The 22129-nt window shown below is 42.5% G+C and overlaps 1 protein-coding gene across 1 annotated transcript; it reads left to right on the forward strand.

The window, feature by feature from the left end:
• Positions 1 to 716: 716 nt before the first annotated feature.
• LOC308141206 (protein sel-1 homolog 3) lies at positions 717 to 12497 on the forward strand (the record flags this gene model as incomplete). The annotated part of the gene is made up of 22 exons (XM_080511273.1): positions 717 to 770; positions 861 to 1326; positions 3612 to 3738; positions 3828 to 3949; positions 4036 to 4151; positions 4232 to 4293; positions 4385 to 4517; positions 5650 to 5788; positions 7023 to 7228; positions 7296 to 7475; positions 7605 to 7724; positions 8735 to 8875; positions 8962 to 9024; positions 9681 to 9854; positions 9938 to 10065; positions 10154 to 10237; positions 11057 to 11147; positions 11240 to 11327; positions 11502 to 11611; positions 11714 to 11841; positions 11931 to 12033; positions 12423 to 12497. 22 exons carry the CDS (start codon positions 717 to 719, stop codon positions 12495 to 12497), a joined length of 2910 nt encoding a protein of 969 aa, XP_080367399.1.
• Positions 12498 to 22129: the final 9632 nt, after the last annotated feature.

Here is a 22129-nt window from a genome sequence, read left to right on the forward strand (position 1 = left end):
AATATATCTTTTTACTCAGAAAATTCCATATATAAAATAGTATAAGATCTCTGCAGCTGTGTTCTTGTTGCAATTATATGGTTTAGTGATGATGTTTGTTCCGATTCTTTTATGTTACCTGAATGCACCGTTACAGCGAGTTGGCCTGTGATTGGCTGAGAGTGGAGAAGGGGGCGGGTCAGGTAAGTGAGCAACGATTTAGTGCACTGTGTATGTGTGTGTGTGTGTGTGAGTGCGCGCGCCCGGTTCTGTTTAACAATAAAGCGCCTTTGCAGACAAGAAACTCGCTGCAATAGTAACCCACAGTGACACGGAGAAGTGATTTTAATCTGATTACTGGTAAATCGTAATAGTAACGTTTAGTCATTACTGACAAAAGTGGTCATATGAGAATTAACACCTTAGCGGCCTCACTGTTCAGGAATCACTTCAAATGCATTGCCAGAGGATTGGTTACCTTCAGTGTAACTTCAGTCACAAAGTGAATACCACTTGTCCTTGGACTGTATGTTGTTTGTGGGAATGCAGGCCGGTTCCTGAAGCTCCACCTGAGTTCCTCTGTGTTGATAAAGGTTGGGGTGGAGCTCTGTGCTGTTAAATATTGACCTAAGATTGCCTTCAGTTGAGGCGGGGCAGGATGAGGCCCGGATCTTGGAACTCCTCACAGGAGCTTGATACACTCTAATGGCCAGATTAATAAAAGCACAGTGTGAAACATGGATTTCCTCACAGTGTCTAAGTACATCTGCCAGGTTTGCCTCAGTGTGCAGGTAGGAGCAAGGTTCACCTTTTTACTCTGTGGTTTCTTCCTCTTTCTTCTAACAGCTGCCTTTGTGCCCGTGTCAAACCCTCACACACAGATAGTTTGGGCCTTAGATGAGGTGATGCTCCTGAATCCTCCCGCCGAGGCCCTGCCAGACCAGCTCCTGGAGATCCTGTACTCCTGTGATGAGCCTGCCACGGTACAGCTGGACTGTGTGGTATCTTTTGAGACGGGCAGTACGTCCACGCTGCTGCTCAGACGGTGGAGCTGCAGCCCCGGTGACCCTGAAATAAGGACCGTGAAGCTCAACCTGCCAGACTGGCTGGTGTATCAAGATGATGGGATTATTTCCGACTCCGACTGGGTGCTGAGCTGCATCCTCCAGGTCTCGCTGAGATCCAGCGGATTCAGAGATACTGTCACAGCTCAGGATGTGGCGACTTTGCAGCCTAAACCGTTCTTCAGTCGACCTGTCAAGCAGTGTCAGCTCTGTGTGGACTGGGGGATGCAAATGCTGGAAATAAATCAACAGTTCTTACAAAAACAATGCCCTATGGAAAAAGGTAAGATATCACATCAAAATACACATGTGAGGAAACTATCTTGTCCCGTCTGGTCCTGCAGTGCGATCAATCTAAATACCTTCCGGTGCCAAGAGTCTGAAAGAATCTTTTTCTGCAATTTCTGGATAGAAAGATAAGATGACAAAAAGACAAGAACAGTGACAATAGTGAAAAAAAAAAACCAAAACAAATTCTTTCTGCAGTAAAAACGCCAGAGATTATTCATATAAACACCTAAAATAAAAAGAATTCTTAATATTTAAATTTAATTAACATATCCCTGGTGGGATATCTTGGAAAGTCAGTCCCGCAGTACAACACCACTCCACTAGGTGGTGTATTGGGTCACTGAGGAGTAGCAGGAAGAACACTTTACGTGATGACGCTTGAAGGTTGTTGCTGCTACACAGCAGTGTAGTCTACATGTAAATGGCTTTACAGACAATAATCATAGAGCAGGTTTCTGCTTCACCCACGGCGTCCAATCTGTGACAACTGTTGGCCAAATGTTGACATATTTTGGAATAATTATAACTATTGAAACAATTCAATTAATATTATTGTTTGTGTTATGTTTGTTATAATAAAAAAAGCAACAACCTGAAACTGTTGCAGTGTGAAACAAATCTAAACCAAATATACAGTATGTTGAAATCATCCAACTCATATAGTGTACGATCCATTTATCTTCTATCGTGCTTCATCCTGTTCAGGGTTGCAGGACGCTGGAGTCGATCCCAGCATGTGTGTGTGTGTGTGTGTGTGTGTGTGTGTGTGTGTGTGTGTGTGTGTGTGTGTGTGTGTGTGTGTGTGTGTGTGTGTGTGTGTGTGTGTGCGCGTGTGTGCATATACATGTGTGTTCATGTGTTCTGTGCTCTGCCACCTGCAAGTCCCTCATCTCTTCTTTACATGATTTGAGAAACGCACATATGGAGGACTAAACATGGCAAAATTAAATAAATAAATAAATACACCATTAAATAATTAGTTAAATGTGCCATTGATTTGTTAAAACTGGAATTAAGTAGAGTACACAAATCTAAGTACCAATACCAAGTCACTATGTAAAAAAACGTACGATGTGTTTATTTCATGATGTAAATAATTATTTGTAGGTCCGGTGTTGCTTCATGAATAAATTTGTTTCTTGTGAAACAAATCTTGTCACACAAAGTGCAGGAATGGACAGGTATAGTCCGTTTTTCTTGTTTTCCGTTAAAATATGACTGAGGCAACTATGCTATTAGGCTAACGATATAGCGCCACCCAGTGTATCAGAATTATGTTTACTCTCTTTGCAATAAAAATCGATTGGTAAGCTTGAATTGGTAAACATTGGTCAAAAAAATAAAATTGGTAAACATCAAACATGATGAGCAAGGGAAACAATCCGCCCACTGACTTTAATGGGCTAGTGTGACTGATGAAATAAATTCATGAAGCAAAACCGTCATTCATTAAACAGTGAAATGATTAGATTGATTTTTTTTTTTTTTTTTACATAAAATGCATTGGTAATTTAATTATTGACACAGTTATGGACACATTTATATATTTAATTTTAATCTTAATTAATTAACACATTATGTCATTATTTTATGGTGTATTTATTTATTTGTCACACTGAGCCGATCCCAGCGTATTATTGTTTAGGACAGGATACACCTGGACTCACCGTGTGTGCGCGTGTGTGTGTGTGTGTGCGCGCGCGTGTGTACGTGTGCATATACATGTGTGATTAGATTGATTTTTTTTTTTTACATAAAATGCATTGGTAATTTAATTATTGACACAGTTATGGACACATTAATATATTTAATTTTAATCTTAATTAATTAACACATTATGTCATTATTTTATGGTGTATTTATTTATTTGTCACACTGAGCAACATCAAGAGACTGGATAAAGTTATTATAACTGAGAAGAATGTTAATAAATTAACTTAGAATATTGAATCTACAAATGAAACACTACTCATAAAGAAGACAGGATCAGAGATGTCAATATTCACGACTTTCTTCAGATACAATCCTATTCATTTTTGATTCAATTCAACTTTATTTATATACTGTCATTCCAAATCCAACACAGTAATTTGAAGTCACTTTTACAGAGAGAAAAAAAATAATTGCACACGAGCAAACCAGCTGTGTGTCTTGTAGAGTTCAGAGTTGAGACATGCAATTGTACATATTGTTCTGCATTTTTAGACTTTGGCCATGGATTTGTGAATTGTGAGACAGTTTTCCACGTTCAAACTGAAGACTCTTTATGTCACGCAGAAACTGTCGATTTGCTGTCTTTGATCTTCGCCTCGACGGGAGAAAACTTTGGAATCACGAGGACCCTGGACCCCTACAGGAGCGAGCCTCTGGAACACCTGCGAGGCAAAGCCTTCGCTTCCCCCTGGTGATCAATGTTGCGCCAAGTGTGATCATGTGCTTTTTCCGCCTTTGAAGTCAGTTCATCAAGTGACTGTCGGACATTGTGTTTGCCAGGTGTATGTTTACCGTCTGGATCTTTGTGACCAAACACTGCGAGGACGCCTTGTGTGGGGTGTTTTACCATATTGATTCATATAACGACTACAGCACACCTGCAATATTTCTCACCCGGTCAGGTATAACTAGGACTTTTAACCACCTTCTTTACACATATTCTTACATCATCTGGACTTCTACGAATCCTTCAGTTCCTTCCCTGCAGGCCAGCTCCACGTCCAGCTTGCGGGAGCGTCTGAGGAATCCTCTGCATTCCTCTCTTCATTCAAAGTCCCCGTAGGTCGGTGGTGCCAGCTGAGTTTGACTCTGCAGGGCAGAATAGTAAGTCGCTTCCCGCTGCCAGAACATTCTGTTTGTGTGTCGTAGCCATACTGAAAATTTACACCGTTACTGCAACACAGGTTAGCGTCTCCACAGTGTGCATGGATGGAGGGCAGAGAACAGTAACGTCTGTAGAGCACATGTAAGTGCATGTTCGACCTGATGAAACGCTTCCGGATATTGAACCGGAGCTCTTAACCGTTCTGTTTCTCTGTTAACGACACGTATTGCAGGTGCAGACATGATGTTGTGCTGGACGACACCGAGGGATACTTTGTGATTGGAGGAGGGACCTACGTGAAAAGCGTGGAAGGTTATTTTGGACCGGTGACATACTTCCGCAACAGAATTTCTCCCTACAGTTCGGTAATGCTTCTATCAATATGTTTTTCTGCTGTAACCCACAGACATTTAAATAGAATGTGAACAATACAAGATGTGCATCTGTAACGCTTGTCAGTCTGTATATCTGATTTCTTTGACCTCAGTCAGACCGCTAGGTTCACACTTGTTTGGGTCTGAACTGCGTCTCCTCAGACAATTCAGAACATTTACTGCTCATTATCTTCAAATATAATATTACAAGAAATGAATAAGACTTGGTGGGACAAACCTGAGCCTGTGAGGGGAAAAAGCCTGTATTAGATCAAAGTAGCAGAGCAAAATAGACTTGTAAAGCGTCTTAGTCCATCTAAGGCGGAGGTGAACATAGCGGCGTTTACTGATCTTTGTAAATCTCAGTTTACACAAATATCACTTCCATTTGCAAATTGTATTGTGTGCACATATTTTGCTCTGCACATTACAAATCTGTGTGTGTGTCTGAATCTAAGTATCACAAATCTCATCACAAACAAATATCACTACATGCGTTCACACATCTATACACATATTAAACTGAGATACAAACACGTTATTCTGCCACTTTACCAACCAAACAGAAACAGAATAATATATTGTCATCTCAGCACGGAAGAAGAGATAAAGCATTAAAATCTTAAAATCTTTAGCGATGGTGTCTTTCATTCCACATTTTTATATAATTTTTTTGTTTTTACATTAAAAAAAGTGGACCGAAAGACTTGTTAGACCGGAGGTATACTGGATATACTGAAATCCAAATAATGTTTTGAACGTAACAGATGGGACCTGATGAATATGTGTGATGAATCACAACATTGTGTGGCATAAACAGATAAAGCTGCTTTGCCAGTTACTGTGTGCTTGATTACTCTTGTATGTCCACTTAATAATCCAGAGATTGTCTTTTGAATAAGTTCTGTCGGGCGCTGAGAAGCATTTGTAGGGGAAACAAAGAAAACACATACATTTTCAATGAAACAAGCAGCCTTTGTATTTGAAAATAAAATGTGTGATAAGTGCACAACAAAAAAAAAAGAAACAAAACAGAAGAAAAGAGTGAGAAAGGAGAGACCTGTTTCAGAGGACCTAACAACTTCAGCAATATTATTGATGATTTTTTTTCCTTCTCGTGCAGCATGAAGTTGTTCTTCCAGATGTTATTAAGAGTGTGAACCTGACCGGGTGGCTGCAGATGTGCCAAGAATTCAGTGCTGAGATGAGTGTAAAGATCACTGGTTACTCCCTCAAGGCCAAACAGAGGCCAGAGTCCAGCAGTAAGTGGTTTCCTCCACTCGATGGTGCTAAAATCACTGAAACCTACATTAAACAAAAAAAAAAACCGTGTGTTGCTCATTTTCTAGAAGTGTGTTTTGATGTTCTCCACGAGTGGCTGGCAGAAGAGAGGCTCCCATCAGGTTCAAAGTGTGAGCAGTGGGAATCAGCTGCCCCCCACAGAAGATCTGCTGCCACCCTGGTCAAGTCTCTGGCTTTTAAATATGGTAAGAAATGAGCTGCACAGAACAGACACGGAGGGCATCGTCATATCGTCATACATCCAGGTTGTTAATCCAACAAAGGGTTGCGGCAGGGCATTGCAGGGTGCTACCCACATGGAAAGAACCTATATAAACATATATGTTTTAATATAGGTTTTGATATAGGTTTTTAATATATGTGACATATATAAAACTGGCCATTTTCCTATAGTAGTTGTGCATATATGTACATGTAAGTTTACACATATACGTGCATACAGGTACCTGTATAGGTACATATATGCATGTATATGTGTGTGCATATATGCACTTATATGTTCTTCTTGCATAATTATTTTTTAGTTAGTTCTCATTTATTGCCTTGATAATGTATGACAGTTGCCAAAGTGAGATATAGGCTGTGTGTGTGTGTGTGTGTGTGTGTGTGTGTGTGTGTGTGTGTGTGTGTGTGTGTGTGTGTGTGTGTGTGTGTGTGTGTGTGTGTGTGTGTGTGTGTGTGTGTGTGTGTGTGTGTGTGTGTGTGTGTGTGTGTGTGTGTGTGTGTGTGTGTGTGTGGAAATAAAGAAGCAGTAGAGACCTATATAGCCTGTATATTCACATATATGCACCTACATTTTGCCTATATGTGGCATATATGCAGCATATATGTGCATATAAACTGCTTATATGTTTCATACATGTGCATATATCCTCATATAGGTTCTTTCCATGTGGGTAATCCCAGCTGACAAAAGGCTGGACAAGTCAGGATTCTCTCACAAAGCAAGCACAAAATGGGAACCGCATTCACATTTACGAGCAATTAAAGAATCCCTCATTGGCGTCATGTGTTTGCCCTGAGACTCTGGGAGGGAAAAACCAATGCACAAAGTCCCCCAAATCCAGAATTCAACTGATGAAAGAGTCAATCGTTGTTCGGGAGCATGCATTTAACCGTACAACGTGAACGTCCATGCCATCGAATACATTGAAGCCCGAACCACTGAAATGAGTTTCTATGCTGGGTTTGCAGGAGGAAGAACAGTCGGTCTGTCGGCTGTGGGCAGAGCACTGTCCTCCTTATCACTCCGTAAGCTGAGCAGAGCGAGCGGCGGCAGCGTGGTCAGCAGAATATTACCTCTGCTGCAGCAGGCCGGCTGCCTGGCTGATAACCAGGCTCTGTACACGTCCTCGGTGCTCTACGGCGCTGGCCTGGGAGTCCGCAGGCAGCCCACCAAGGTGAGTGTCACCGGGCCAGTCGCAGCTGGAATTCTCCATTTGCTCTAAACGCTTGTGCTCATTGCAGGCGTGGCTTCTGGCTCTACTGGCTGCTCAGAGGGACGACCGGCTTGCTCTCCTTCATCTGGGCCACCTGCACCAGCAGGGACTTCGTGGACTGCCCACAGATCCAGATCTGGCTTATGCCTACTATGCAAACATTGCTAAGCAGACAACTTTCGATCGTCACAAACACACGTCACAGCAGGTAGCATGCTCATGGCTGGGATCAAACTCTTGACACCTAACACAAGAACCCCATTTCTTCCATGACAAACCTTAAAGTCCCAACAGATGCATCGTCTTACACACGTTTTCTCTCTTTCACTTTTCTCAGGCTTTCGTTGAGGCAATTTACTTGAACAATGACGAGGATCTAAATCTTCAGACCAATGAAGACCACCACATTTTTCAGTGGCTCAAACTTCAGGCTCGACAGGGAGCAGCTGAGGCTGAGGTATCCCACTGCCTGTTAGAACATTTAACAACGTCTTACTGAGGGGAACACTGATTACCTCATGTCACGTTAAAGCATTCTTGACAGTTTTCTTATAGACAAATGATGTAAAAAGAGATATTTTTTTAATGCAATATAGACTTTTCGGCCACAGCAATGCAGGTCAAACTGTTTCAATGATAATTAATATTATAGATGCACCAACTTATTGTAAAAGCAGTTGGTGATTTTTGCTCTTCTTGAGTTTCTGTGCAAAGGTGAGGTTTTGCATTGAGAACAGACCAGAATCACTTCTATTCAGACTCTGGTGTTTCCAGGCTCCTGCTGCTTTCTGACAGCTGAGCTGCTGTTATTTCTCAACACTCACAGACATGATCGCCCCAAACATAAAACAAATGCCCCAATTTTGCCAAAATTATGGCTGAGAAAATCGATCAATTTCTGTCTTATTTTTTTTAAAAAGAAAAGAAAAACGACATACCTCAAGGTGAACTCTGTCCACATTGTGATCATCACTGTGTTTCTTTTGCCCTTTACTGTCTTCTATTGTTGGCACTTTTTGAAAGAAGCTGAGCAGCACATCTGGAAACACCTGCTAGCAAGATGACCATGTTGTGTGTCACTGCTTGGTTTGCTCGAGCCTCACCTTTTTTTCCTGTGACACTTTTATTTCCCCCCAAACAGCTGTTTCTCTTTCAGTTAATGGGCCTGGTTTAGACCCCATATTATGTTGTTGTTCATTAACTCCCACTTGGTGGAATTGTTTATTGGCTCCCCAGGCTATCTGCCCACAAATTCTTTAAAATGCTAAAATGTGTTACCCTCTTTAAAGTCATGCACACAACCCACTCCAACATTTGGCTTTTTAGCATGTGTAGATATAAATCTGAAGATGTGCACATCAAAATATCAATGATGAAGGTTTTTGTGACGATGGTTTACGTGAAGAAGTTGTGCAGATGCATGGAGAAAGAAGGATTGTCAGTTAACCTTCCAAATGGGTGTTTCAGCGAACGGTAGCCCGCATGCTGTTCTGGGGTCAGCAGGGAGTGTCTCCAAACATCCAGGAAGCGGTGAGACATTACAGGAGAGGAGCTCTGCAGTGGCAGGACCCAGCATCCATGTATGACTACGGGATTGTACTTCTGCAGGTTAGATCCACTTCCAGTGTCAACGTGACAGTTGCTGAAATGTAACTTCTCCCACGTCCGTTCACGTTAATGTTGATTTCTATCAGGGCCATGGGGTTGAAAAGGATGTCCCGAAAGCCGTGATGTTCCTGAGGAAGGCGATGGAGCAGGTTTTATATTATATTATATATAAACCTACATGGAAAGAACCTATATGAGGATATATGCACATATATGAAACCTATATGCAGCATATATGCACATATATGACAATATATATGCTGCATATATACACATATGTGACAATATATATGCTGCATATATGTACCTATATGCGCATACAGGTACATATATGTGCATATATGTACATATCTGTCCTATATTCTATGCACATATATGTACCTATATGCACATATAGGTACATATATGCGCATATATGTACATGTATGCGCATATATGTACCTATATGTACATATATGTGCATATATGTACCTATATGTACATATATGTCCTATATTTTATGTACCTATATGCACATATAGCTACATATATGCACATAGATGTGCATGTATGTGCATATATGTCCTATATTTTATGTACATATATGTGCATATACTGTATGTGCATAAAATATAGGAAAACGGCCAATTTTATATATGTCACATATATTCAAAACCTATATTAAAACATATATGTTTATATAGGTTCTTTCCATGTGGGAATTCACTACTTTGACGTTATTACCACAAAGAGTCAACTCCCTATGCAACAACTCATGTAAAGCTTGTAAAGATCAGACAGGTGGTGAGCGTCGTCTGTCCTGCAGGGTTTCGTTCCTGCCATCAATGCCCTGGCCTGGTACTACGAGCAGTACGAGCAGGACTACAGGCAGGCGATCCAGCTGTGGGAGCAGGCAGATCTCCTGGGTTCTCCAGAAGCTGCTCTGAATCTTGGTGTCATGCACTCTCGGGGTCTGTATCCTGGAAAACCTTCCAACCAGGTTTGTTTGCCAAGAAAAAACAGAATCGTGTAAACGCCGAGACATGTCAGTGAGCGTTGCATCCATATTTGTCTCTCTGGCAGTATATGGCTTATAAGTATTACCTGAGGTCTGCAGAGAGAGGCCACATCAGGGGAGCCGTTCAGCTGGCTGACGTCTGGATCACCGGGATCCCGGGACTCGTCCGCAGGCGACCTTCAGATGCCGTTCTGTCAGCTGCCCGCCGTTTGTAGTTCCCTCACTCCGCAAACACGTTGCTTCTTTTCTGACATGAGACGTCGTTCTTTCGCCGACTGCAGGTGGACAAAGTGGGCGGCGGAGCACAATGGATACCTGGGCAGCGTCTTACGAAAAGCAATGGATTCTTATCTCAAGAATGACATGTAATGTCTCTTTCCAGTGTCACACAGTGATGATGTCATTATCCCCCGCCGTGGCTGATAGGCCCCGAAGGGGGATCTTGAAACAGTCTCCGTCCGTACGTCCGTACGTTCGAACGTTTCTACCTATATCTCGGCAACCCCTGGGCCCACAGTGACCAAACTTCACATGTGGATACATCTCAGAGGGGGAAGGGATACTATGGTGACCTTGACCTAATTTGCATATTAAGTAGGTCACAGGGTCACGAAGTGCTTAAAAACACATTTTGGGCTCTGGAGGCCTAGGTTTTTGAGCTAGGGCTCTGAAATTTTATACACACATGATACACACTCCAGGGATAACCTCCAGTACACCATTGACCTGAACTTGACCTTGAAGATTGGTAGGGTCTGAAGTTTGCTCGTCATGGTTGCACAATACATGTATTTTCATATAAACATTTCTCCTCATTTCTCAGCAGTTCCTGGGCCCACAGTCACCAAACTTCACACATGGACACTCCACCTGGGGAGAAGGGGCACCATGGTGACCATGACCTCATTTGCATATCAGGTCACAGGGTCACTAAGTGCATAAAAAACACCTTTTGGGCTCTGGAGACGTATTTTGACATAGCTTATGAAGAAGACCTTTCAGATTCTACATAATTATCTACTAGGACCCATGGAACACCCTCTAGTGTACCAAGTGTGCTGCCTTAGAGCTGCTTTGTGAGAAAATATAAAGCCCTCCGGCGGGGGATTAGCCGAGCAACGGCCTTCTTGTTTTGTTCAGGAGGCTGGATGAAGCGAAATGAAGCTTTGACCTTCCTGTTGCAGGTTCAGCTCTCTGTTGTACTACATGATGGCTGCTGAAGCAGGGTTCGCAGCCGCGCAGTTTAACGTGGCATATCTGTGTGAAGAAAGAATGGTGAGCAAAAATGAGTGACACAGCGTTTTGTCCTGCTGTGTTTAATACAATAATACTCCGACAAAATTGTCTTTTACATTGAATCCGGACAGGGAGGTCTTCTGGATCCGGTTTATACATCGCAGTGTATGCGGAGATTTTACAACCTCACAAGTCAAAGTCAAAATCCCAACACTTATGGTACGTGCACTACCCGGATACTTTGTGTGACGCTGATCGATATGCTAAAGTACACTTCTAGACCAACGAAGCCCATTCACTCCAGTTAAATTCATATATATATATTTTTTTTTTATGTGTTATAGTTTAACTAACTTTCAATTGTATATCATTTTAATGTTGTCGTTCCTGCAGCCTTTATTAAACTGGGTGACCTGCTGTATGAGGGCCGTGAAGACTCACAGAGAGACTTGTTATCTGCAGCACAGATGTATACAAGAGCAGCACTAAGAAATGATCCCCAGGTGGGTTTGTCACTTCTCTAGAGTTTCTTCTTGAAGTTTGTTTTGAGCAATAGCTCTGCAACCAGTGGATGTGCTTGTCAGTGTGTCTGTGACCTTCCACAGGGCTGGTACAACCTGGGCGTCCTCGCTCAGGAGGGCTACACGCTGCCTCTGTCCGTACTCACTGAACTGGGCCTCTCAGACTTGTACCTGGCGGACAAGAATTCACTTTTAAGTGCTTTGTACAAAAGGTGTGTTTGAATAGTGTTTGCATCGGCTTTAAAAGTGCAGTTGTGTTCGAGTGTAAACGTGACAGAGAATATTTCTTCTTTGACCTCAGATGCAGAGACTCGGAGGACACAGATTCATCCCTGCCCTGCAGCATTGCCCTCTTCAGTGTTTATCTGCAGACATTCCAAAAGGACTATAGTGCTGCTGTTAAGGTAATATCAAGATAATCTACCTCAAAAATACATTTTCTCTCAGTGATCATCACAATGTGCTTGATTGCAGTTTGATGATATATTGTCTTATTCATATAGACAATGTTGCACACATCTAAACTCTATTGTTGAAGTGACCATTCATACAGTTGTATCTTCTGAAATGGAGAGCAATTGTACAATCTAATCACTGGTGATAATCGCTTTGCTTGATACTTAATGCTTAATGGATCCATGACAGCTTAAAGATCCTGTCTGCACTTCATTTCTTATCAACCTGATATTATTTTCAAGAGATTTCAACACAATATAACACTGGTGGGATAGATTTGTGGAGTTTTATTTCACTAACACCAATTTCTTTTTTTTTGTAATATTTTTACCAACAGTACTCCATGGCCGTTGCTGTGGTTGCAGCTCCGACATTGCTCCTACTCAGGGGACGCTTATTATCTCTTAACTAGAATGACAAACCATGTGAGAATTCTTTGCAAGCTGGAAAACAAGCTGGAAACACTGAAACTGTCAAGTTAATGCAACACAACAGCTTTGTGTCAGTCTGCATTCTGTACACTGTTTTAGCACTGTAAAAACATAAACTGTCAAACGTGTATTTTTCTGTCTGTATTACTGTTCTTAGAATTGCTTTGGAAGTTTTTTGCAATGTACTGAGGAATGTTAAAGCTATCTTCACTGAAAGCGTCACCACCTGATACTTTGGGACACACACTTGTTGGTGTTTGTCCCGTGGCTTTATTAACATCCAACAACAACTGCTGTGACGGATTCACGCCCTGTGGCAGTCAGGTCACATTGTCGTGAGTCTCGCACACCACGCTACAATGATGATGGTTAAAAAATAATTATTTTATGCAGTAGTTATTGAAATAACTACTGCAAATTTATTTTTTTTGGAAAGTTGTGATGCATTGCAACTTAAAAGTCCCATACTATGCAAAATTCATTTGATAATGGGAGCTGGAGTTTTCATTGATTAAAGAAAAAGCATTTGATCATGATATGTTAATCGATAAACCGGAGAAGTATGGAATCGGGAATTGTATTAAATTAGGTGAGTAGCTACTTAGAGAACAGGGAACAATGTGTGAGGATGTGAGACTGTCACTCGGATTATTTGTATATTGTGTGTGTCGTGCCCCAGAGGCCAGAGTGAGGACCTAAATTGTTTATAATGTACATTAATAGTATTTGGAAACTTTCTGAATTTGTAAGATGTATATTATTTGCAGATGACACAAATGTTTTAGGAACTGGTGAGGATTTGCATCAACCTTTGGACCTAATCACCTCAGAGTTAAAAAAAAAAAAAAAAAAAACAACCCAAAAAAACCAAAACCATTAAGTTATGGCTTGACAAAAAATAATTTCACTTTATTTTAATTTATGAACCGGCGGTTCCTGCAGCTTCTATATTATGGAAGGTTCAAATCTCATTCTATGAAATAAAACAAGATGGAATCCTATCAAACTTGTTATTCTTTATTACAACTATGAGCTTTACACAGTGAGACGAGGACAACTTGGCACTCGTTCATGTCCTACATCAGAGATTATGTTGCTTTAAAGGTCACATGGTGCTGCACAAATCCACAGGTCGTATGCTGCTCCACAACAGTCCTGCCTCTCTTGATGTTCAGAATGTTGTTTCAGCTGCCTTCTCCTTGTTATCCAGTCGTTATGACAGTTCTGCACGGAGTATGTAATGCTACACACAGCTAGCCATGGTTAGCCATGTAGCACTTTGTGTGTCTGCTTCTTCTGATTTGTTCAGTTTGTTTTGTTTTTGTACTAACCAGAATGCATTGCGCACTACACCACATCCTCTCACCCTGCCCCCCGAGAAAGATCGTTTAGAAATGAACCGAGACCAAACATTTCAAGAGACCAAAGATTGCTTGTTGGCTCCAGTTCAGAGTTCATGGGAGTGTTCACATCGCCCAAACGAAATGGTTTTTCCCTAAAGAGAACTCTGGATCAAAAAGGGGAACGTGAACATGCCCTAAAGCAGAGGCCTCAAACTCATGTAGCCCTGCATGTTTTCCACGTGTCCCTTCCCTGAATGCTCCGATGGTTCATCACCACATTTAGCACAAAGACAGACAACGAGATGCTCATTGCAATCAGCTGTGTTGAAGCAGGGAGATGTGGAAAACGGACAAGGACCGGAGTTTGAGACCCCTGCCCTAAAGAGTAGTGCGGAGAAAAGCACCAGGAAGCGTCTTATATGAGGTTAAAATGATCACATCGAGGTGAAGCCTGCTACCAAACGATCATGTAGCTTTACATCGTGTGCGAGCTCAGCATGATTCAGGCTATTTTTGTTTTTCACATTCCTGACGTTGGTGCACAGTGAATAGAACTGGAGCTGCCGCTTAAAAAAATGACTTCATCCTGTTTTCTATTTTAGAGTGTGACTCTGTGTATTTGGAGGGTGAGTGTGGAAAAATGACTAACGTCCCTTTATGAGCGCAGTGTGTTGCTGAACAGCAGGGGGTCCGTCCTTTAGATGTACGTCTGCTTTCAAGTGCCTCCGTCAGCATACCTTTGTGTTGAGGTTGCAAAGTTCTGAAAACGTCCCAGCTGTCTGTGATCGAGTTGACCTCCCAGTGACCTTTCCATTGTCCAGAACAGTGACGTGGTTACAGAAGGGTGAAGAACAATCAGCAGCTCCTCTGTCACAGTTCCAGCTCCAAGGCGATTCAGTTGTAAATTAAACACTTAAATAAATAAAAAGGGCAGGTAAATAAGGTGACATACAACCAAAACTGACATTTTGTCTGCATTTTCTAAGATTAGAATCATTCATTTTCTTTTGAGTAACTACATTTAGGTAGTTGAGAGTTTGATGAACCACGGCAGACTGATCTTTACCCAAATATCTTAAATATGTTTTTGTTAAGTAATCATTCCCATTCTAATATTCCTTTCTGTTTCCTCACTCTAATTCAGAACAAACCTCAGCTGTATATGACTGTGTTATGTCAGTTATTGTGCTGCAGTACCTTTAAGGTTTCTGCTTGATGCATGTGTCTTTGTGATAAATATATGTTGCTTTACATCTGTATGGTCTCGCTCCAGCTTTCTACTCTAATTGTCTTTGAGCATGCTGCACTGTGATGTTTCAGTTAGAAACCTAGTGATTTAAGTGCAGCACAGTAAGGCTTATGATTTGGAGGTGAAATGGCAGAGAAATGAATAGAATTGAATAGAAAAGGAGAGGAGCAGCACAGAGGGAAAGTGGATTTCTGCTTTGTGCACACTGGATTCACCAAAGAATGCAGCTCCTGACAACTTAAATTATCATTGCAATCTGTCTCTCTTTTCCATTTCTTCTCATTCTCAGACCCCCTCCTCCCCCTTTCCTCTTCTTTTTAAGAAAAAAAAATGATTTCCTCCCTCCGTTGCTGGAAAGGGGTTATTTGTCCGGGGAAAGGAAGAGGAGCTGAGCCAGTTGTGAGCGTTCAACGAAGGGAAGCTGTAAACTTCATATGCCTGGTGGATATATGGCAAAAGACACAGTGCAGGTACTGTGCGTGCGTGTGTGTGTGTGTGTGTGCGTGTGTGTGTGTGTGTGTGTGTGTGTGTGTGTGTGTGTGTGTGCGTGTGCGTGTGTGTGTGTGTGTGTCCTCCAGCACTGAGGACTCACTGTAGATTTGAATTGATGTTTTACCGAGAGTTGCATCATATTGCAAAAGTTACTCCTGTCTCCAAAGAAACAACATATTAAGCTGCCTTCACATATTTGTTATAATAAAATAGATGTTTTGTATTTTTTAGGGAAATGGCTCAGTTGTGTGGTGTGTTAAAAATATTTGTGACTTGTTCTCCGCACAAAGAAAATCTAAATCAATGAGCTTTTAAATCCTTAAAATTAATTATACATTTTGCAAAAAGCAATACAAAACATAGATGTGTACAGAAAGCAGATTTTCCTGTGTTGTTGTCTTTAATGTGTGTTGTCAGTGTTTTTGGAATTGCAGCCAATCTCAGCCTGTTGTGGATACAACCTGCAATTTAAAAACTAGCTGAGAGCTCTGTCTGCAGGGAGCAGTGATAAAGGGTAATAATAAAAAACACACAGTATGTAAATTATGTTTTTAAGCCAGCAATACTCTGGGATCAATTAAGTTTTGTGGACTTGTGGCCTGAATGGCTGTATAGTGTATAGTTGAAACATGTATATTGGCGTTGGACCTCAGTTGAAACTTGCCCGAAAATCTGGAGTTTGAAAGTGGCAGAGGTTTTTTGGGCTATTTGTTCAAATCAAAACCCTGAACGGGAGGTTTTGATTGTGCTTCTGTCACGACGTCGCCGCAGGAGGTTAATATCATAAACCCTCCTCTGTTCCACCAACCCCATTAGTCTTGCCGCTTGTGTAACATAATGCTTTATGGAGTATCAGACCCTGAAATTATGTTAAACAGACAGCAGTTAACTGCTAATCGGGATAGCACGAGATGCTAATGGTAAATGCTTACAGGACGAGCATGAAGGCTCCTCCCTTTGACTCCTCCCACAATTAAGCAGCTCTGCTCTGGCACATGGCACCACGAGAGTAAGAACTTCCTCCTCTTCCTAATACGGACATGTGTGGGTGGAGCCAGTTCAGGTCACACAGACACAGCAGATTCTGAATGTAGCTCCTATGTTCCAATATTCAAATGGAGGAAAATCAAGTAAAGGCAGGATTTGGGGCAATAAACTCTGAATACAATGTTTTTGGACCCACTGGACCCACATGAAAGTGTTGGAAAGCTGGATAATAGGAGATTTTTAAGGTATCTTAGCTTTCTCTCACACTCCCACTGGAGCCAATCCCAGCTGCATACGGATGTAGGAAGATCCCATTCTGGACAGGTCACTAGTTCGTCACAGGGCTAAGACGTTCACGCCTATAAATAATCAATTCAGAGTCATCAATAGACTTTAAAGAGCTGATATTTAGTCGAATGAGTACAATTTCTTGCCAAAACTCCTAAAATGTTGAAATCAATTAAAGCTATATTGCCCAAAACTCACGTTTAGTTTTTAGTCTTTCTTTCATGCCACAATAAAAATCCCACACGTCGTAATAATTAGCTGAAAGTCTCCAATAATTGTTGTGAATGTTTTTAAACCATTACATTTTCCGCTCTCTGCTGCTGCTTCTAATGCTGCGGCTGAATGGCGGCAAAAGCAGCATTTCTTCAGATTAATGTGGCGTAATGGCTGGTGATCAGACCTAATGCCTGTTGTTTGCATGCTGTTGTTTTGAATTTGAAGGCGCAGTAATTTGGTCTTTATTTACGTGGCCAATTATGAAATGGTGCCAGATAATTCATCTCTTTCTTGGGCGTCAAGATGTGAATATAAATGAGTGCATAAAATTGTTGGTCTATTGATTTGCTCTCCTTCAGAAGCTGCTCGTGAAATGTCAGGGTGAATGATGGTACTGTGCCACGCAGTGTGAATTAGTTATTAGAGTGGCAGCAGGGAGCTTTGCCCATGTTTGACTCTTGGTGTTTTCCGCGTTCGCGCGACAGAAATGTCATTGCAGTAAGAAACCCTGAGTTGTGCACATATATCAAACCGTTTATGGTTCGCAAGAACTGTATTTCTGTGATTTTTGACGGCTTATTAGCTTTTACATGCTGAGCTGTAAAATCTATTCTCACTCTCAGAAAACTATCCTATAGCAAGTTTAGCTACATTAAATAGAACATGAATTAGACATTATCAATGCGTTGCTTTCATGGTTTGTTTTTCTTTTAATGCAGCTGAGATTAGCTCTACTTCTTTAAGAGGCAAGGCACAGAGATTACCGTCTCAGATGCCTGTTTTTTTTATAAAAATATTTTTCTTCTGCCAAAAAGAACATCAAATTTCAACAAAATTCAGAATGCATTCAAGCATACAAGCTAACTTGTCTACTCCACTGATCCAAAATTGGGCCACAATTGGACCCAAAAAGCCACAATTATAGTTATTGGTATGAATTCCTGGACATTGCATGGGCGCCTTGTCTGGAAGTCAAATGAAAATGAAAGTGGGACTCCATCGGGAATCAAATCCACAATAACATGCACATAATACGCTCTGAAACACGTTAACACGCATCAACAAAGCAATAATTGACACCAAACACACATGAGAATCAGAATTACAAAAATGGTCAAGAGCTCCAGTCCTCAGCACCATCGCATACAACGCAGTATTATTAGCGTGGATCAGCTTCCTGCTGCTGCTCCTCACAGACCCCCAGCTTATTTTTCTGAGGAAATCCGAAATTTACGAGTTTTCCCTGTTTGTAATTGAACGGCTGTATGATTTAAAGTGATTTTTAAGACAACCACCCCCCCAGACTTCAATGCTGAGCGCAAGAATGGCATGCTGGCCAGAAACTTTATAAAAGTGAAAGAGTGATAATTCACCTTCATGCACAAATATCGATAAATAAAAATAGCCTAATTTAATACATTATTAGGACAAAACTGAAAACAAACAAAAAATAAAAAGGAAATGCATAGGAAAGAACTGCATTTTACCATTATTTTAGAGACCCCCAAAATTTCACAAATCCGTAGTTCGCACCACGTACCTATCATCTCCATTTTAATTCACAGTAAAACCCTATGTAGTAACAATCCATTAAAAAAGATACTTTATTCAAATGATTGAATCTTGAATTGTTGTTTTGCGTTGGTTCTTGTTGTTCACTCCGACTTGCTGTCTCAGGTCAAGTTTTCTGTTTTCGTTGGCGAGTCTGTTGATTAAATTAGATCATTTGTTGGTCGCTCAAAATGTTCTGATTAATTGTTGTTGCACTTTGGGCAGAGACGAAAGCTCATAATTTACTATTTAAGAAAAACATGGACGAATGGATGAAACATCTTCCACGGGATTTCGTGTGTGTCTGTGTGTGTGTGTGAGGGTGTTTCTAACAACTAAGTTATTTATTATTACTTGTTTCACGGTCTTTTCATTTGTTTCTGCCCACCCTCCAGGATTATCATGGCGTTAAGGGGCTGCAGCCCTGCAAGACGCTCGGCTCATCCAGTGGGTGGTCCATTATTGACGGTCTTCTTTCTGGTTCTCTGTGGTCACTTCCTGCAATGTCAAGGTCAAGGTCAAGGTAAGGATCCACTGTTTCATTTCGGGCTTATTCTTGACGAAGGTAGAACATGCAAAAAGACATTATTTGTTTATACCTCTGCTTCTCTCTGGTTGTCATGGTACAACGTGCTTGTGTTTGTGAGGAATACAATACAATTATGTATCACCAACTGAAAACAGAATCATTTCTGTAGTTGAAGTGAAATGCTTCTACACTCTGGAGTTTTCACGGGCCCATTTCAGCATTATGGTGACAAAGGCTGTCACAGTCCAGGTTCTTGTTCTGTATGTCAGTGATGGTCGTCTTAATAAAGAAGAATTTAATCAGACATGCACATTAACTTCAGTTAGTCTGCCTCCTGACGCGTGAAATGATAATATTAAGTGACAAAGCAAAAGCATAATGAGTGGGCCGTGCAAAAAAAAAGAGATCTTCTGGATATTGTGTGACAGTACACTAAGCTGTGTCAGTTTGTGGAACCGATTTAATCTGCATGTCGTACGGAGACAAGGCCGCGGTGTCCTCTGCTGTCTAAGTACTCCACTGGCTTCCATCCCTCCCTGTGAATAGTTTTATTTATAGCGAAGCAGAAACTGCACCACTAACAAGTGACAAGAGCTCAGGACACACACACACACACACACACACACATGCAGCACATGAGTGCCAACCTTCAGGGTGTTGAGGGGCAGCAACAAGGTTAATGCATGAGAAGTGAGAGCGCTGTGTTCAGCCCTGATAGAACGAGCTCTGATTAATGGGCCTCAGCGGTGGCGTGTGCCCGGCACAGACATGTGGGAGGACAGGAGAGGACGAGGACGAGGACGAGGACGAGGACCAGACCAGGCCTGGAGGCTTCATCTACCTAGAGAAACAAGGATCTAAGATTGTTCTGGACACTCGAAGTAATGACGGCATGGTTCGCATTTTAGCATCTTAAAGGTGTACAGGAGGATTTTCCCGAATTTTAGGAAAGAACCGCCCTCTCCACCTTGTGAAAAAATGCACATGTGCAACGCTCTACCTGCTCCCGAGACGGAACGCCTACTAGAACGTGTGCGAGAGACGTGACGAGCCCAGTTCTCCTCGTGCACGCTGTCACGGCTGGGCGCCAGCGTGTGGAGTGTCCTGAACCCAAAAGCAGACCTCAAGCAGGAAGTTGTTTGCAAACTGTACGGTTTATTGAGGGAACAGGGAAAGGGGAGCTGGAACGGTGACGGGACCCGGGGGAACTCTGGGGGGCCTCTTGGAACCGGGACTGGACCCGTGAGAATCTTCAGGGGGGGGCCTCTCGGGGATCTCGGGCATTGAGGGCCTGGGGAACTCGCGGGCTTCTTGGAAACGGGGACGGGGCCCGGGGGAATCTCAGGGGGGGCCTCTTGGAACCGGGACGGGACCCGGACGGGGAACTTCTGGGGACGGAACCGGGATGGGACCGGGACGGGGAACTTCTGGGGACGGGACCCGGACGGGGAACTTCTTGGAACCGGGACGGGACCCGGACGGGGAACTTCTTGGAACAGAACCGGGACGGGACCCGGACGGGGAACTTCTTACAACAGAACCGGGACGGGACCCGGACGGGGAACTTCTTACAACAGAACCGGGACGGGACCCGGACGGGGAACTTCTTGGAACAGAACCGAGACGGGACCCGGACGGGGAACTTCTTGGAACAGAACCGGGATGGGACCCGGACGGGGAACTTCTTGGAACAGAACCGGGACGGGACCCGGACGGGGAACTTCTTGGAACAGAACCGGGACGGGACCCGGACGGGGAACTTCTTGGAACAGAACTTCTTGGAGCCGGCGTCGGAACAGGAACGGGAACCACCCCAGGGAGGACACTCACCCCCCGGGGAGGACAACACCGACGCACCTCCACACGGAGTGAAGACTAGCAATCCTCTGGCACCGGACCCTCCTCCCTGCAGGGCTTAAGACTGCTTGACAATCAATTAGCTGATTGCCTGCAGGAGTGCCAGAGAGGATCCGGTGCTGGAGCGAGGTGTGTGACTCCTGACACACGCTCTGTTTACAAGTCACAAGTCGGCATCGCTCACACAAGCCGTAATAACTACTGACGATGCAAATTACAAAACAAACTAATCCACCCTGGAAAGTTACAATATAGACGTAGATCACTTTTACTGGAAGTGATTTGAAATGGATTTCTCCAAATAGAATGCCGAGTAGAAACTTCGCAAACTGAAGCATCAGTGGGAAGCCCAACCTGGGCTTTCAGCGCCATCGTGTGAAAGAATCTCCCCAAAACACTCTGGTCTTGTTTCTCTCTTCCGAAGCCTTTCTCTTCTTCTCATACACTTAGAAGACACTTTTTCTCTTGCGACCCTCTGCCATTTTCAAAGTACCCGGTGAGAACTGCGAGCTCGCTGAAGGCGTAGCTCACCATGTACACCTGAAAGCGCGCATGCTACCTGGGGACGAGCACGTACGACGGCCTTACGTAATATATATCACCAGAATGATTGACAATTGGGAGGACCAATAGTCTTGATGATCCACCCGGAAAAAGAAAATCCTCCTGTACACCTTTAAATGTCTCTTTCAACCATACAAAGAAAACAAGTTCTGAAGGGATGGCCTCATAAATACTCGTCATCATCTCGTAATGAGAGAAAATATCATGCAATTTATTTTGCACTTGCATTTTTTTTTAAACTATTGTACTGAGTCTTTCCCACAACCACTGAGCATACGGCCCACTTTGGGACAACAATGATCCTCAGGATCCACTTTCCTCTGCGCTTTACCCAAAAAAGTGTTTGACACTGTTCCCGGTGCCTTCGCCAACCTGGTTCAACACTTCTAACTTGGAGAAATTCCAATAGAAATATTGCATTTCTACATGAGCAGAGGAATTCTATACATCAAATGTATAAATAGTGAATTTTTATGTGAGCAGAGCAAAGTGCTTCACTGTATCAACTACAAAATTAATCTGTCAATTCATTTCGAA

The sequence above is a fragment of the Blennius ocellaris genome, assembly GCF_963422515.1.
Source record: "Blennius ocellaris genome assembly, chromosome: 2".
Lineage (NCBI taxonomy): Eukaryota > Metazoa > Chordata > Actinopteri > Blenniiformes > Blenniidae > Blennius > Blennius ocellaris.